Source organism: Haliotis rufescens, unplaced genomic scaffold, assembly GCF_023055435.1.
Source record: "Haliotis rufescens isolate VD_foot unplaced genomic scaffold, xgHalRufe1.0.p SCAF_3, whole genome shotgun sequence".
Classification (NCBI taxonomy): domain Eukaryota; kingdom Metazoa; phylum Mollusca; class Gastropoda; order Lepetellida; family Haliotidae; genus Haliotis; species Haliotis rufescens.
Genome location: NW_025964001.1, coordinates 66,818,804 through 66,836,922, shown reverse-complemented (window position 1 = coordinate 66,836,922; position 18,119 = coordinate 66,818,804). Strand labels below are relative to the sequence as shown.

General features: G+C 41.8%; 1 protein-coding gene across 1 annotated transcript; it reads right to left on the bottom strand.

Moving 5' to 3' along the window:
• Positions 1-1,916: 1,916 nt before the first annotated feature.
• Positions 1,917-17,103, bottom strand: LOC124151496 (cyclin-K-like). Its single transcript, XM_046524001.2, has 9 exons — positions 16,990-17,103; positions 13,927-14,065; positions 12,919-13,000; positions 10,186-10,317; positions 9,530-9,635; positions 9,239-9,296; positions 8,021-8,196; positions 4,472-4,611; positions 1,917-3,856 (listed from the first exon to the last, which is right to left on the bottom strand). The coding sequence occupies exons 2-9, from the start codon at positions 14,061-14,063 to the stop codon at positions 3,095-3,097; spliced, it is 1,593 nt and encodes a 530-aa protein (XP_046379957.2). The 5' UTR covers positions 14,064-14,065; positions 16,990-17,103; the 3' UTR covers positions 1,917-3,094.
• Between the last annotated feature and the right edge of the window lie 1,016 nt (positions 17,104-18,119).

Sequence of the window (18,119 nt, the reverse complement as noted above, 5' to 3'; positions counted from 1 at the left end):
GTTTTATTAAATCTCATTCTCATACACCAGCTTGCAAACATGCTAGGATCATGATATTAATATTCACAAACTTATTGACAATGACAGTTCCAGCAAAAATGTATGTGTTTGTGCACTCAGCATCATTCCAGCTATATGCCATCACTCTGTAAACAAGCATGGACCAGACAATGCAGTGATTGATATTACGAGGATGATCAACAATCATCTGCATCACTGAGTCTGACCACCTGATGCAATTGGTCACCTGTCACGACCTGTATAGGATGCTAGCAACCCAGAATCCCAGCAACATGAAGCAATTTGCATCATACCGTATTCGACGTAATAAGTGTCCATGGCGATATTTGCTAATATATTGCAAAGTGAACAATCCCAACTAGCACGCCTTCCGATTGATCAATGTACACAAGACTTATTTTATTCGTGTATAATACACACTCGTGTGTTATATGCACCCTTAATTATGGGCAATTAAATTCTGGAAAAATATATCTGTCGTATATAAACATTTCAGGCTGTCTGCATAAACCACGAAATTTATCTTTCAACTCTGTTATTTACACCAAAATAACATTCTAATAAGAGACCCGTATTTCTAATTTTGAGAGCGCCTGAGGTGCTTATTACGTCGAATACGGTAATTAATGTTTGATTATCAACATAAGTGATAATAAACAGTTGCTTATGACAAATTGAACTTTACAGAATAACATGAAAATGGCAACAATGATGCACAATTTCACAAACAATAATACAATGTTCATTCACAAGGTGATAGTTCAAGCATACACCTAATACATGTTTTGTTGTGAACTTTTGCCGACACACTTCAGTTCCTGTTAGGCTAAAAAAAATATAGTCTTGGTTCTCAGGCACCGCCCGCATCATCATAAAGATTGCTGCACGTTTCGTTTTTTATTTCCATTTTTTTTTAAAAAGCAAAAAATCCTTAGATTTTCCAGTTCAACGGTAGTCAAATACTGTATTCCAGTATTTAATTCATCAAGTAATTAATATGTATATGGAGGCCTTTACACCGCCAGCCCGCACTATTTTTTCAAAAACTTTGCCTGAGAACCAATTCTTTTATTTTTTTAAGCCTTAGTTTTCAGAAACAATAACCTAGAATACTTGTATACACTTTTAGAAAAATCTTAACATAAAAGTGTATAATCATTCAAATATATTCTGTGTGTTACGGCTGCCCTTGACAACTGCCTAAAACACTGAAATGACTTAATGATGAGAGCATTTACATGTAATTAGGATAATGTCTCATCTGACATATCAAAGTTCAGCTGAGGTAATGAATGGTGTACCATTTAATCGTGATGGTCTCCTTTGTTTCTCGTTATGATTCCCGTTATCTTCTTCCATTGTGCTGCATTACATGCTAATACAGCCATTACATAAAGGCCTCTCACATTTCTCTACTTTACAGAACAATAGGGAACTATCAGTCATGTCCCGGACTAAACCTGTCATGTTGGTGATACACTTTATGGACATTTGTAATGCCGCTAGACCTTGAATCAAGGGAGTACTGTCGGAAATGCTAGAAAACTGCTTTTTGCCTGAAAAAAAGTATATTTTTCACAGCTGTTGTTATTGAAATATCGAGTAACTACCGATCGCCCTACCTGTGGTTTGAAGTATTTTGGTCACAAGGAGTCCTATCGACAAGTTTACAGGAGACAAATTCAAACGAAAACAGGAAGTTCACATTTATTCTAAGTCCAATAATGACAGTCTGCAACGGACTATGGAAATATGCACACGTGACTCTGTTATGATGATAATAATGTAGTCTTCATAAAATAATCTAATCCACACACAAAAATCATTTTGAGAAAATTCTAGATGTGGATCTTCTGAAATGACAAAATGATGCTGTGTTTTTTGGGTTAACATTGCTCCCATGATGCATGTTACATTACACTTGCAGAGCTATAAGGGTAATCACAATGTCAGTTTGGACAGGCTAGATTAGGTCAATTCGCGTTATTTTGATATATGCTCTTTTTTTAGTCCTATGACTCGTATTTATGACATGAAACCAGAAAAGCATTTTTCTAGCATTTCCGACAGTTCTTTAGTTCACAACGTAGTAAAATACAAATCAAAAGAAGTTAAAGATATTTTTCATTTGACAGATTAACTGACATAGGAAAAAATTGGGTGTTGTTTAACTTCTAACCACTAGGCTACCCCACTGCCCGCAGGTATAAGATGATTACCACTTTGGTGAAACCCACGAGCACGGAAATGGTGCTGACAAACCTAGAAACTTAATCAGGATGAATTTGGGATTCGAACTCTGAACAAGTGTTCCCCAGTACAACTTGGAGCCAATTAACGGTATCACTGTTCCCAAGACACAGGAGCATGCTACTAAATGCAGCTAGGGGAGCGAGAACCCGGATGCTATACTGTTACAAGTGGCAGCATGTAGTGTATTGTACATCTGGGTTATGGGAGGTCTGGAATCTTCATCAGTGCTCACAGAGTTACATTCAAAGAAGACCAAGTTCAAATCAATCTAAAACGAAATCATCACATTGGCCGTACTTCATAAACGCATTCCAGTTACCACCTCCTGACAAAAAAATTATCTCTGAACACTTCATGCTGTAAACACTTCATGATAAAGATGATCTGCCCACAGTACAGAGTGAGTGAGTGAGTTGGGTTTGACACCGCTTTTAACAGTATTCCAGTTATATCGCGGCGTGTCAGCTTAATGTGGGAGGAAAGCCCGAAGGGATGCAGGTCTCAGACGTTTACCACTTCGGTGAAACCCATGAGCACGGGTATGGTGCTGACCAACCTAGAAACATAATCGGGGCGAACCGGGATTCGAACCCAAAATCATAGGTTTCTGGCGTGCCCAAGGGGCGCAACTCTGGACAGCGAATCGTGGCGCCTTAGATGACTGGGCCACCAGTGCCCCGCCACAGTACAGAAGTATCCAGCTTAAAACATAGCAGTTCCTGTCATTCCTCAAGGACCTTGGCTTACAAGCTCATTTCCCCAATAATCCACACTTTCCTTCACTCTCCATACATACTAACCAGGTTAAAACATGCCCAGTTCATCGCCCTGTTATCCTCACTGTCGTAATACCTGACACCATGCTAGGGTTCCTTTTCTGAGACTTACTCCCTGGGGGTCCTGGTGGCACTGGGTGTGGTCCTCCCTGGGGTGGGGGTGGGAATCTAGCCCCGGGAGGGAATCCTGGTGGGGCACCTGGAGGAGCCCCGGGGGGTGGCGCACCCGCTGGGTAACCTGCTGGGGGGGCTGCTGTTCCGTGTGGGGGTGGCTGTGATCCATACTGTGGGGGGAAGGGATAGGCGGGGGCGGGGTAGGGTGGTTGAGTGGGTGGTGGGTGGGTCGAGGCTGGGTAACCTGCTGGGGGTGGGTAGTTTGGGGGGAAGGCTGCATTGTAGGGGGGTCTTGGAGCTGTAGTGGTGGAGGTTGCAGTGTACTGGGGGTTGGCTGTCTGAGCGTATGTTGCTGCAGGTGGGTAGCCTGCCGGTGGGTAGCCGGGGACAGGATAGTGGGCAGGGGGGGGAGCAGCAGGCTGAGCCTGCCCTGGGGGGTAGGTGGGGTACTGGGCAGTGGTGGTGGGGGTGCCGGATATCAGAGGCTGAATGGCCTGATTGCCCTCCTGGGACATGAAGGACGAGGAATACATGCTGCGGTCGACGTAGGGGTTGTAGGAGGAGATGCCGCTAGAGGGCGCCACTGTCGTCGCAACAGTTGTCGGTGGAGGTGGGACTGTCTTCTGGCTGCCATTGACACTCTTCTTTTCAGGAACCTCTTTTCTTGCTTTCTTGGAATCATTTGGCGAGCTCTGGTAAAATACAGAAAGAGGTTAGCTGCACTTCAAAATTATTTCACAAAAGATGAGAGAGTACTAGATCACATAATACAGCATCTAAGGAGTTTGAAAATGATTGGTTTGTTGTTTGACATCGCACTCAGCAATATTCCAGCTAGGCCTATTTGACGGCGGTCGGTAAATAATCGAGTCTGCATGCATCAACCAAGTCAGCGAGCCTGACCACCCGATCCCGTTAGTCGCCTCTTTCGACAAGCATAGTCGCCTTTTACGGCAAGCATGGGTTGCTGAAGACCTATTCTACCCCTGACCTTCACGGGTAACTTTTTAAAGTAATAATAACAGTCAATGCTTCACAACTTGGCTGACATTGAAAATTGAACAGAATCTGAGTCTGAGTGAGTGAGTGAGTTTGGTTTAACGCCGCTTTTAACAGTTTTCCATTTATATCACGGCGTGTCAGCTTAATGTGGGAGGATTCGAATAAACAATCATAGGTTTCTGGCGTGCCCAAGGGACACAACTCTGCGCCTTAGAGGACTGGGCCACTCGTGCTGCCGAATCTGAGTCTGAACTGGATGAATGCACAAAAATCTGGTGGGTGATACCATCACTATGTCAACTCACCACTCTCTTCCTGCTGGGCACGGCAGGGGAGGGTGGGGTGGGAGCTCCCATCTTGGGGGGACTTGGGGGAGGGGACTCCCCCTTCTGGAGGCTGTCCTTGTTCTGCTGAGAGTACAGGTCCAACACTTGATGACACAGATCTGGGGGAACAAGAACAGACTCTACAACAACGGATCCAGTGACACTAGGGCACTCATCTTTGTTGCTTAACGCTGCTCTCAGCAACATACCAGAGATCTGAAGGCAGTTTGTAAATAATAATGTCTAGACCACACAATCTAGTGATTGACATTATGAGCATTAATCTCAATTGGGATACGATGACATGCATCGACCAAGTCAACAAGCCTGACCACCCAAACCCGTTAGTCGTTTCTTACAACAAGCGTGATTTGCTGCAGACCAACCTGGATCTTCATGGGGCTGGTGCACTCCAAACTCCATAGCCATGATAACCCAGAGATCCAGATAAGTTTTTGAGCAATTGAGTTTTTACTCTATGGTTTCTATTTTTATTGGTTTTTTACATTTTTCAATATTTTTTCACTCATCTATTCATCACTCTATTGTTTTTTTCCCAAAAATTAGTGAACATTTTAAGATTTAAAAAAAATGAAATAATGTTTTCGATGTATATTACTGTTCTAGATATATAGGCTTGACTTAATTAGCTCGTAATTGTGTTTCGGAAATTACCTCCTTTTTAGGTGAGATGAAATGGGGTTTAACGTCGCGTCCAAGATTATTGCACTTATATAGCGACGTGCATGTACGTGTATGTGTGTGTGTGGCTGCTCGTACTAGTCCAGACTGATGCCGATTTATAGTGTTAGCATACTGAGATACCATGCTGCAGTTTAACATGAATACCCCACTCAGACACAGTATACTGACTCCGAGCCGACCAGTCCTTGTTTTAGCCCCCTTAAAGCCAAGCGCCAGACAGGGTAACAACAAGTACCATCTTTTAACGTCTTTTGGTATGAGGCGGCTGGGGATCAAACCCCAGACCTTCCGCTCTCCGGGCGGACGCTCTACCACCTCCTTTATAAGCATGATGGAGAAGATTCATTAGGTATTTAGGCGTGCTGTTTTTATACATTTGAATTTTTCATTTAATGCATGCATTTCTGTACCCAAGTTAATTGAAAGTAATTGGGTTTTGAATATATTTTTTTGTTGGGGGGGGGGTATTTTACGCAGCTTATCTGTAGCTCTGTAACCAGTGTGCAATGCCACTGAGAATAAGATTTTACACCACTTTCAGCAATGTTATGATGTGAGACACAACTGTCATGTCAAAATCAGGTTTTCATCATGATGATTTTAAGCCTCTTCCTTAAACAAGTAATGAGTGAGTATTGTGTTACGCCTCTTTTCGCAACATTCCCGCAATATCATGGCAGGGGACACCAGAAATGGGTTTCACACAATGTACCCAATTCGGGAATCAAACCCGGGTCTTCAGGGCGATGAGCAAACACTTTCACCACTAGGCTACCGAACCGCCCCTAAACAAGTAATACTGGGGACCAAGCAGGTATAGTTTGGTCGAGCCTGGGCTCCTTCTGAAAATTAATTTTGGGAAAAACTGAACAAAATGCTGGCTGGAAGTAATGTTACGGTAAGAACAAAAGTCCTGTGTTGACAAATTGAGGGAATTTCAAATTTTATCTCTTGAAGATCCCAGGATTCCCGAAAATAACATGTACCGTATTCGACCTATTAAGTGCCCAGGGCACTCTCAAAATTAGATATTGGGGGCTCTTATTAGAATATTATTTTGTTGGAAAAAACAGAGTTGAAAGATAAATTTCGTGGATTATGCTGACAGCCTGAACTGTTCATATATACGACAGATATATTTTTCCAAAATTTAATTGCCCATAATTTAGGGTGCATATAACACACGAGGGCGTATTATACACGAATAGATCAGTCTTGTGTACATTGATCAATCGGAAGGGGTGCTAATTGGGATTGTTCACTTATTCTGAATGCTGTACTATTGTTCATCTCTCCACAGTCTGGGATATAATGTGAGTGTTTGTTTGTTTGTTTGTTGTTGTTTAATGCCGCACTCAGCAATATTCCAGCTATATCACAGCGTGTCAGCTTAATGTGGGAGGAAAGCCCAAAGTGAAGCAGGTCTTAAGCTGTTACAACTTCGGTGAAATCAACGAGCACGGGTATGGTGCTGACAAACCTAGAAACATAATCGGGGCAAACTGGGACTCAAACTCACGAACATAGGTTTCTGGCACGCATAAGGGATGCAACTCTGCACATTGAAAAGCTGGGCCTTAGACAACTGGGCCACCCCTCTGGGATATAAACCAGTACAGTAATGTGACTGATATGGTTGGTGTGTATAAAAACAGGCCCTGTACAAATCATCACTAACTGCAATGAAATATTATTCAGGTTTGACAATGTTTGTTTCTTTATACCACAGTTCGAGATATCTAGCTACCAGTCTATCACAGTGGCGTGGAACATGACTGGCAAGTAATCAAATCTGGACAAGACAAACCAGTGATTGATATTATGAGCATTGTCCGACGCCTTCAGCCTGACCACCTGGTTGTCCATAGTTGGCTCTCATGACAAACAGTGAGTGAGTGAGTATGGTTTTACGCCGCTTTTATCAATATTCCAGCAATATCACGGCCGGGTACACCAGAAATGGGCTTCACACAATGTACCCATGTCGGGAATCGAACCCGGGTCTTCGGCGTGACGAGCGAACGCTTTAACCACTAGGCTACCCGACAGCCCCCATGACAAACAGATACAGGGGATACTATTTTTCCCTTGACACCTCATCAGGTCAAATTTGTGGAAAAAGGAATCAACCAATATATTGGTGAAAACATACTTTCATAAAGATTGATTTTTAAAATAATATCTGTCCCTGTGTTATGGAGTTTTCGGAGGCTTAAGAAACATTCAAAGTGTCCTCTCTAATCACATGAACAACTGCAAAGCACAGGGATAAGGATGGATATTTTCCTTTTCAGCTGAAACTTCTTTTCAATGGAGCATGGTCCCTAATCTGGATGTGTTTAACAACATTTGCGGAACATTGCGGATACTCATAATATTCTCACCCATGAAAACATCTCATTCACTTTTAATAAACAACTTTCTCTTAAACACAAGCCATCATCTGAGTATTTACAATGTCTGTGAGATGCTACCCCCCCCCCCTCCCGTTGTTATAGCGCGAGTAACCTTGGTCTGAAAACCTTTGAGCGAGTGAGTGAGTATGGTTTTACGCCGCTTTTGGCAATATTCCAGCAATTTCACGGCGGGGGACACCAGAAATGGGCTTCACACATTGTACCCATGTTGGGAATCGAACCCGGGTCTTCGACGTGACAAGCGAAGGCTTTAACCACTAGGCTACCCGACCGCCCCTCGAAAACCTTTGACCCGACGATACATACATGAATGGATTCTATATATGAAGCCATGTTATGAGGATGGAGAGAACAAGTTCTTCGTTTGAGTCTCTTGAACTACAAACCGGGACAACAGTCTCCTCACCTTCCATCAAGGGCATGGACAGATCTTCAAGGAGGAACTCCCACCACTTCATTTCTCTTCCATGCACTTTCCCCTCCCAGTCTGTGATCTCATACTTCTGGAGGCGGGATGCGAGGTACATCAACGATGTTGCGATGATCTCGGGCTCCCACTGGAGACACAGCGTGGTGCACAGACTGCAGGACACAACATAGACATGTGACACAAATTAAGACTTCTGGCAATGGCCTTTTCAAACGAATGAGAATGGAAGTCGTCAGTTTGAAACTGGTGCCGCACACTCAAGAAAGCTGCTTTCTAAGTGCCAATGTCAACTTCCTGTTAGTCATTTCATTGGTCGATCATAGTTCGTCAAAGGTCGTTCTGACGTGACCTGTAATGGGATGTCCTCAGCGGTAGCGAGAACTTGATCTGATTATAATGAGATTGAGATAATCTAAGCATGTGATTAATCCTGTTTTGTTTATTTAAAGCATTAATTGTTTATTGTTAGGCAAGTTTATCTCTGCAGCCGTTGTAATATGCAGCTAGCAGGCGACTCAACTCGCATCAAAACACGAGCTGTGTACTCGCGGGCACATGACTACGGAGTACGCTGATCACTGTGTCAGACTAACGAGTCTGATTAATGAGTGATTTCAGTAATTCGTTGCCAATTACGTGTGTTGGAGTCGGTGTGCGAGACTGTCGGATTAACGGGTCTAAATAGCACTGATTTAATCGGTTCCCATCATTAGTGTCAGCTAAAGCCGATTGTGGGATTAACGAGTGTCGGAATAACGAGACTTGACTGTATTGTAGGAGCTACTGTTACCATCTCAGCAGCCTGTTGGTGCTGTAGTTACTGTGAAGTCACATCGTACATGTCATCCATGATCTATGAGAAACTAAAGCTGGCTAACGATACAATTGATAGAGATCAATAATCGTTAACTAAATTTTGATCAATTATCAAAATTGCTTTTTGTCTCTGGCAATTGATATGATTGACAATTACAAGACTTATTCGGTAGATTTAAACTCTATTTCATTACAATTGTTCATATAAGATATTATCGATGACACAATTTTCATATCGATAAATGTTAATATTACTTCCCATTGACGATGATTCCGATTATTGATCATTTTAGCCAGCCCAAAGAAAAATAAATGCTTCCTGTCGTCTGTAATGTCAGTGAACTAAACGAGGTGGTAACCGACTGACATGTCACGTACCTGTCATTGATGAATGTCCAGGCCATCTGAACAATCTTCTGTACCTTCTCCTTGTCACCTGGAACACACACGGTACTCAGACATCAACACACGGTACACAGAGATCAACACACGGTACACCGAGATCAACACACGGTACACCAAGATCAACACACGGTACACGGAGATCAACACACGGTACACCGAGATGAACACATACACATTAAACAGCTTTATATGGGGCTTCATAATAAGTACTGGGGACCTATTCTTCCCTGCAGTCCCCATGGGTGCCTGAGATGCTGAGCATACCTTTGAGTATCTTGGCAAACTTGAGGAGTGAGCTGTGAGGGTGCTCCACTTGCAGGTCGAATTTGATGGTCTGCAGCAGGATCCTCTCCAGCGTCATCACCTCCTCCTGTAGACACAAAGGGAGAGAATTACACATGGGGAGAGCATTATATACAGGGAGAGCATTACACACTGGGAGAGCATTACACACACACACACACACACACACACACACACACACACACACACACACACACACACACACACACACACACACACACACACACACACACACACACACACACACACACACACACACACACACACACACACACAGATCATTACTAATTCATGTTTTTTGCTATATTTAAAACATATCCCATCATCATTAATACAGAACAATAACTTTAGTAAGCAAATATTTAAATGGTTAATTTTTTGTGCTTGGTTTCAATCATGTCTTGAAAGTAATTTTATATCAAATATCTTACAATCGAGCCATGTTTGGAGGATATTTACTCCAATTATTTAATAAACTTCAAACTCCTGACTTTCAATGTTTGTGAAGAGTGTTATGAAGGCTTGACACCTCTTCATCATTGTTGACAACCCTACAAGGCTGTATGTGTGAAAATAAGTTACTAGGAGAGACTCCCTTAAGCCACATGACGACTCACTCTAGGATTGTCTCCAAAGGCAGCAAATGACTGGGGGCTGAGGAGGCCATGACAGGTGCGGATGATGTCTTTACACTTCTTGGGCGTCTCTTCCACCTTCCCTGCGAGGAACAGGCAGCAGGCAGCCGTCACCTGAACACACACAAAGATTTCAATGTCAGACACCTGGTGCTCAACAGATAGTAGCTACAATCTCAGACACCAGGTGCTCAACAGATAGTAGCTACAATCTCAGACACCGGGTGCTCAACAGACACAGTAGCTACAATCTCAGACACCAGGTGATCAACAGGCAGTAGCTACAATCTCAGACACCTGGTGCTCAACAGACAAAGTGTCTACAATCTCACACACCAGGTGCTCAACAGATAGTAGCTACAATCTCACACACCAGGTGCTCAACAGATAGTAGCTACAATCTCACACACCAGGTGCTCAACAGATAGTAGCTACAATCTCACACACCAGGTGCTCAACAGACGCAGTAGCTACAATCTCAGACACCAGGTGCTCAAAAGATAGTAGCTACAATCTCACACACCAGGTGCTCAACAGATAGTAGCTACAATCTCACACACCAGGTGCTCAACAGACGCAGTAGCTACAATCTCAGACACCAGGTGCTCAACAGATGCAGTAGCTACAATCTCAGACACCAGGTGCTCAACAGACACAGTAGCTACAATCTCACACACCTGGTGCTCAACAGACCCAGTAGCTACAATCTCAGACACCAGGTGCTCAACAGATAGTAGCTACAATCTGAGACACCTGGTGCTCAACAGACGCAGTAGCTACAATCTTAGACACCTGGTGCTCAACAAACAGAAGCCATAAGTACAAATAATATTTTTACTCTAAAAAATACATATTTTACCTTATCCTGACTCACACTAATTGCTTGAATCCTAAATAAGGTGGTGGGTTCCAGCAAGTTTCTGATTCAGACTGTAATCTGTCCATATAACATGTATAAGCCCACGGGAACATGAATCTTCTTACTTCTTCTTATATCCTTGTGGGGTACCACCTCCTTCTTCATGAAAAGATAGGTGTAAATCTGTTAGATTTGCGGATTTGTAAATTTTGCTGAATCCAGCCTGTGTGACCATGGGTGAGTGTAGTAAGGTGTATCTTCTAGTAGGCATTGTGAGTTGTTGTGGGCTACTAATGGTCCAAATTGATGAATTCCTGCGACATCCTTCGTAGCAAAATCTCAAAGATAGTGATTTGTGAAGACAGTGTCCGATCTCAAAACACAACTTTCCTAATCATCGGGACGGAGCATCAGTTCCCCATCATCGGTAGGCACGGAATCCCCTGGATCCTTGGCCACACCACGAACAGAAGACGTCTTGCCACCTCCGCAGTTAGAAAACTTGTCTTTAGCTTTATGGATTCCAGAAAATCTGCTCTTGAACTGTGTCCTCTACATGGACTGTTTGTTCAGGCAATTCATGATCTGGACAGATGTTATTAAGTTCTGGTCCTTTGAATCCTGTACAACATCTTTGTTGGCGCTCTGGATATTGCTGTCAAAGATCGATGTATCCTCTCAGGGTTCACGTAGTAAGGTCTTCAGATAAAGGTCTGACCAATGAGCTATTTAACCTTGACAACGTCGTAATGTAGGACCTGCAGAAGCTGAGCTGATATGATCTGAGACGAATTCTTGATACTTAAACCATTGCTGACAACATTGTTGGACTGTGGGCTCTTAAGCTCATTGAGCATTGCCTCATTGATGGAGTGAGTGAGTGAGTTGGGTTAACGCCGCTTTTTACAGTATTCCAGTTATATCACGGCGTGTCAGCTTAATGTGGGAGGAAAGCCCGAAGTGATGCAGGTCTCAGACGTTTATCACTTCGGTGAAACCCACGAGCACGGATATGGTGCTGACAAACCTAGAAACATAACTGGGGCGCACCGGGATTCGAACCCAAAATCATAGGTTTCTGGCGCGCCCAAGGGACGCAACTCTGCACAGCGAATCGCAGCGCCTTAGACGACTGGGCCACCCGTGCCCCCCCTCATTGATGGACCATGATATGGCAAGGCCAAAGAAAGAGTGTCTGGTGATGGTATCAAGTTGAGCCAACTTCTGAGACGACAACCATAAAGAAAAAGTAGTGTGAGGAATCGCCAACACCTTGTTTAGTGGGAAGACGTGGTTCAGGTGCTAAGGAATGCATTCAGGTGAGCTGGGGTGTTTTTTTCTCCGGGAACACTGTTCAGAAAATTTCAAATACCTTTCGGAAATGAGATGAGATAAGCAATTAGTATGAGTCAGGATAAAGTCAATTTAATCTTTTCATTCTAGCGGAAGGTGTTGACACAAAGAGAAATCAAAAGCACTTGGACAATAGTCCTGTTACCATGGTTACTCTGTTACTGTATCATGCTGCCGAAAGATGACAAAGTAGAGATAATTTATGGATAAGAACTTTATTTATTGTAACAGGGTTCACACCAGGAATTTTCTGACATGGACGCTTTATCTGAAAATTCAAAATATACCAGAAGTACACCCACACTAGCCCATACAGCACAATGGTAAAATGCCCCACTGTCTTTGAAAATGTGGGCCTTTTTTCAAAATTAGGGACTAAAAGCACAAGGCCCCAACCTAAAATTATCCCTGCTGTAAAGGCCATGATTATCTCTACTTTGTCATCCAACATCTAAGTAATGCCTCTCAAACAATTCATTGTAAACTTTGACTGGAAAACTCACATATCTGTGGAACTCCTTGAAGGAGTGGAACATGTAGAACCGGTGGAAGTACACCACTCCCGTGGAACATGTGTCGTAGCGTCTGGGGATCATTAAGGCAGAACATTCTTGATGAGATATATTCGTAAAAAATGAAATAATGTTTTCGATGTATATAACGGTTCTAAATATAGGCTTGACTCGGAAAGCATTATTGTGTTTCTGATATTAGCTCCGTTGTACACATGCTGAAAAAGCTTCATTGCATATTTACGAGTGCTGTTTTCAAACAATCAAGTTTTTCATTTAATGCATGCATTTCTGTATGCAAGTTAACTGAAAGTAATTGGGTTTGAATAGTTTTGGGGGGTATTTTACACAAATACACAGCTTATCTGTAGCTTTAGTAAACAAAGACTTTTTCTGAAAATGTTAGCACTGTAGTGATTTCAATGCAATCTCAGTCCAAACAACATGAACAACGTCAATGGCAAGGCAAGTATCAGCAGTCTGCCCACTCACCAGAAGTGATGTACTTAACATGGTCAATGGTATTTTCTGGGCCGTTCTTATTAACTTTACAATTATTTGGTTGAGTGCTGTGGAAATAGAGTAGTTTAGGTACAATGGCATCAAAGGTGAGGTGTGGTGAAATGTGGTTTAACGTCGCGTCCAAGATTATTGCACTTATATAGCAATGTGCATGTACGTGTGTGTGTGGCTGCTTGTACTAGTCCGGACTGATGCCGATTTATAGTGCTAGCTCACTGAGATACCATGCCGCAGTTTAACAAGAATACCCCACTCAGCCACAGTACACTGACTCCGAGCCGACCAGTCCTTGTTTTAGCCCCTTAATGCTGAGCGCCAGACAGGGTAACAACAAGTACCATCTTTTAACGTCTTTTGGTATGACGCAGCCGGGGATCGAACCCCGGACCTTCCGCTCTCCGGGCGGACGCTCTACCACTAGACCACGGAGGCGGTCTTACTAAACTACAGCCGATGTAGAGCACTAGTCAAGGATACAGTCCTAGCTTGGTTCCTGCATCCAGTATAAGACGAGCTCCCTCCCGCCGGTACCGCGCCTCGATGTTGGCATCCATGCCATGTTGCGCGGATGCTGAGTTGCGGATATCTTTCTTCTCAAAATACCAACAAGGCATCTCTGAAAGAAAGGAAAATACTTCAGCTACTACTCACTAGGGCTGTTATGATTCACTCGCATATTCAGTGAATCGAACCGTATCCATTCATGAATTGAATTTGTTATTCGTGGTCACTAGAATCGAATATTTACGAATATGCAATCATGTGCATCTACATACCCTGTACCTAAAAATATCCATAAGAACATATTATATGCAGAGATTCCTTTAAAGACAACACTCATATATATCAGATATATAATTTGACAGTATTGTGGTCACTGGTCATTGTCATATTTGAGCAGATACTAGTACCTGGATAAATGCAGTATATAAATGTATACATGGTATAATATATTAATGATTATCCAACCATGTCAAATAATTTATGTTGTTATTTTTCACTGAATGTAATAAATTAAAGACCAACTGCTGACTTGTTATTGTATTCGTGAATAAATATTCATATTCGTTACCCTATATTCATGATATGAATCGTATTCGCCTCATAGTGTATTTGTTGCAGCCCTACTACTCACTAGGTTATCAATATTTGGTGGAGTGTTGTGAAAAGTGAGTTCCTAAATCAGGACCCTGGTTAGAATCATCTTCTCGAGGCAAGAGAGTTAACTGACTTTAAAAGTCCAGTTTCCACCCCTCGTATCACTTGCGTTTGCTTCACACAAAATGGTGGCGCCCAGTCAGGACAATCTGATCGATAATCAAGATCTATATTGTGATAAAAGGGGTCTTACATAGCGAAATGCATCAAATCACATGAGCACCTTGATTAAAAACATGAAAAGATTTGGAAAATATCTGCTGACGAGTTTGCGGTGCACATGCTTTGCAAATCCTGCAATCGACCGAAATCTGCATGACAGTTTACGAACCAGATTTCGATTTTGGTACGCGATTTTGATTGGACTATGCATAGACTCGTTAGTCCAGCCAAAATGTAACTCCATAATACCAGCCTAGTTTGGCAAGGGTGGAAACTGGACTTTATAGTCAGTTAACTCTCTTGCCTCGGGAAGATGGGTAAGAATAGGTCCGCAGCATTCTATTACTTGTAGCAGCCACTACACCGACTTGGTAGTCCCGCTTTGTGACATGACTGACAACAACAACACTGAAAATGGGAACACAGAGTTACCATAAACGTTTTTTAAATCCCTCTTTACCAAACACAGCAATGCCAAAAAATACACCTGCATCTGACATAATGTCATCTATATACTTGTCAAATGTGCTGCTCGTATGTAGTTTTAGGATTTAACATGATAATGGAATTTGAGTCATTTTTGTCTTAATGTAGTGGTACAAATTTGTGTATTGGTATTTGTGCTTTGTACATTGATTATTAATATCTGTTATAATTTCTTAATCATTGCTGTCTTCTACTGTCTGCCAATTTTACAATGCTAGATACAAAATTGTTAAAAATATAAAGGGCAAATGAAAATGCATTGCCGTTTCGGTTCAACCTGATTCTTTAAGGCACCTGCTCGCTTGGTTGATGTTGTTGTTGTTGGTTTGTTGTTTAACGCCGCACTCAGCAATATTCCAGCTATATGACGGCGGTCTGTAAATGATTGAGTCTGGATCAGACAATCCAGTGATTGATATCATGAGCATCGATCCACGCAATTGGGATCGATGACATGCATCAACCTAGTCAGCGAGCCTGACCATCCGATCCCGTTAGTCGCCTTTTACGACAAGCATAGTCACCTTTTACGGCAAGCATGGGTTGCTGAAGACCTATTCTACCATGGAATCTTCACGGGTCCTTGGACAAGATTAGTTACATTAGTTACATGTACATGCTGCCAAGAATTAGCTGGAATATAGATGACTGCAGTGTAAAACAACAAACAAACAATGGTTTTGAAAAAAATAAATTCCTGGTTTGTTTACCATGTCTACTTTTCAAATTTCCATCTTTGTTGCCAATGCCAGTTTCAATGTGATATATGATTGCTATAGCCAAAATAAGGTATAGCTTATACAGCCTGAAGCTGATTTTAGATATTTTTACCATTCTTCAATGTTGCCATACTGTGTTTGTGTCTACAATACTCAATGATCTACTGACAAGCTACCAGTACCAAGGTTTTTGAAAATCAGCGTTAGAAATTGGCACTTGTCCTATAGTCCTTGCCAAACTGCTTAATTGTTAAGGTATCATAAGGACTAGTAAAAATTTGCCCTTTTTAAGGGTTTTGAGCACTATATGTTATCATTATAAGGACTAGTGGACGAAAACTGTTAGTTTCTACCGCTGAAAATGCAGTTGCCTACTGGCCAGGGTTATTGCGAAAACCGGTCATCTGCAGTATTTGGGGCCCTGCTTTGGCGGTTTCCATAAGCAAAACGTCACCGAGCGAAACAAGCCTTATCGTCCTATTTTTCAAATAATGATGCTGTCGCATGCAGCTTTATTTGTAGCATCAAACAAATATGGCAGATATGTGGCAGGTATAATTCATGTGTACCAACTGAACAAATGGTTGACCTCTGTTGTTCATGAACCAGTGTTGTAAAATGCTGTGTGACGACAATGTATGTGACAGTGATAGATGACAAAGATGACAACGATATTTGTGGATGTAGACGCGTTAGATGACATTAGAAATAATGAACAAATGAATGGCCCCAAATACGTATTCCCAATAAATAATGAATAAATATACTACTACATAAATCGTTCTTATAGCCTTGTTATTATGAATATGAGGTGCCCTTTTAGCCCCATGAAATCGCTGACGTCTTGCTGAGGTGCCGTTTCATCCTGCGTCCACAGTACTTACTGGTGACCTAAAATTGCCTATAAATAAATAGCTGTTCTTTCCTGCGTAACCAGAACTTGTCATGATTAATATATGCTGGTTTTCGTGCAAACATGTACAAACAAAACTCACGTGAGGGGAGACATACTTACGGAAGAGAATACAATCTTGACAATGTTAAAACGCACACCGATCACAAAACGAGAAAACGAGTTAGTTCCCTTGGCTACCAAAAATCGTTTTGTGATGTCGTAAATGTGCGCTTACAAATGTAGATGCCAATCAAGCGCTTATCAATAAAAACAATTTAGAGTGACATGTTTATATTATGCTTCAACATAAAAAATATATCCGAGATAATCAGATAACATAAATAGATAAAACAATAAAAACATACCGGGCAAAACCAGAACTTACCAAAAGTAGCAAATGATAATGAAAACGAATTCATCTCATACAAAATGAAACTTTTAACTGCGTATTTGCCCCATCCCTGTCAACTTCTCTACTTGACTTCTCGAAAACAGACGCAGTTATCAGTCTGTCACAGCACCTCCCTATACGGTCATCTCTCTGAGAAGCATTTTCCTTATGCAGTGATATTGCTTGAGGCAAATGCCATTAGGACGTTTGCATGATTGTATCCCTTGATAGGGCATTTTCTTTAATGTAGCATTACCAAATATATCTTCGTGACATTTCGGATGACAATCCGTCAGTGGCCCAGAAAATGGACCTATCTGAAACCCTTTTATGACATATCAAGTTAGTTGTTTGGTTAGAATAATCCCCCATGAATATATTTATTTTCGTTACTAATTCACATGATTATTTGTCATAGAGACTTTGCCAAAGAGGTCTACCAATTTAGATCCCTATGAAAACACACGCCCCCAAAATAACTGAGTGATAACTGGGCGTTTGCCTCAGTACTAGTGGATGACATGGTTGACAATATATGTGAGTATTACAAAACAATAATAGTTGATAAATGTAGGTCCTGTTTCGTCAACAAATACTTTATACGTTTGAAATTTGAAATTGGTACATATTAGTTGTTTACATCTCACAGATAATATCATGAAACAAAATATGTCATGCGTCTCGAGGTATAAACATTAGTTCCATATTTGCAAATATCATTCAAATGTTCGATTTTGTGTCAATTGTTTGATATTGAATCCTAGTTTTTGGAACATATGTGTTCCGTGTATTTACAGAAGTACTATTTGCATTACGATTTCTAAACATACTGTTTGTATCGGGGCAGATTTTAATTATT

What these genes read in the sequence shown, in the direction of transcription:
- LOC124151496 (XM_046524001.2), bottom strand. Translation starts at nt 14,063, where the DNA reads ATGCCTTGTTGGTATTTTGAGAAGAAAGATATCCGCAACTCAGCATCC. An exon ending in GCAGGAACCAAGCTAGGACT is followed by an intron (nt 13,001 to 13,926) that starts GTATCCTTGACT and finishes AATGATCCCCAG; the next exon opens with ACGCTACGACACATGTTCCA. An exon ending in GTCCATGCCCTTGATGGAAG is followed by an intron (nt 4,612 to 8,020) that starts GTGAGGAGACTG and finishes TTGTTCCCCCAG; the next exon opens with ATCTGTGTCATCAAGTGTTG.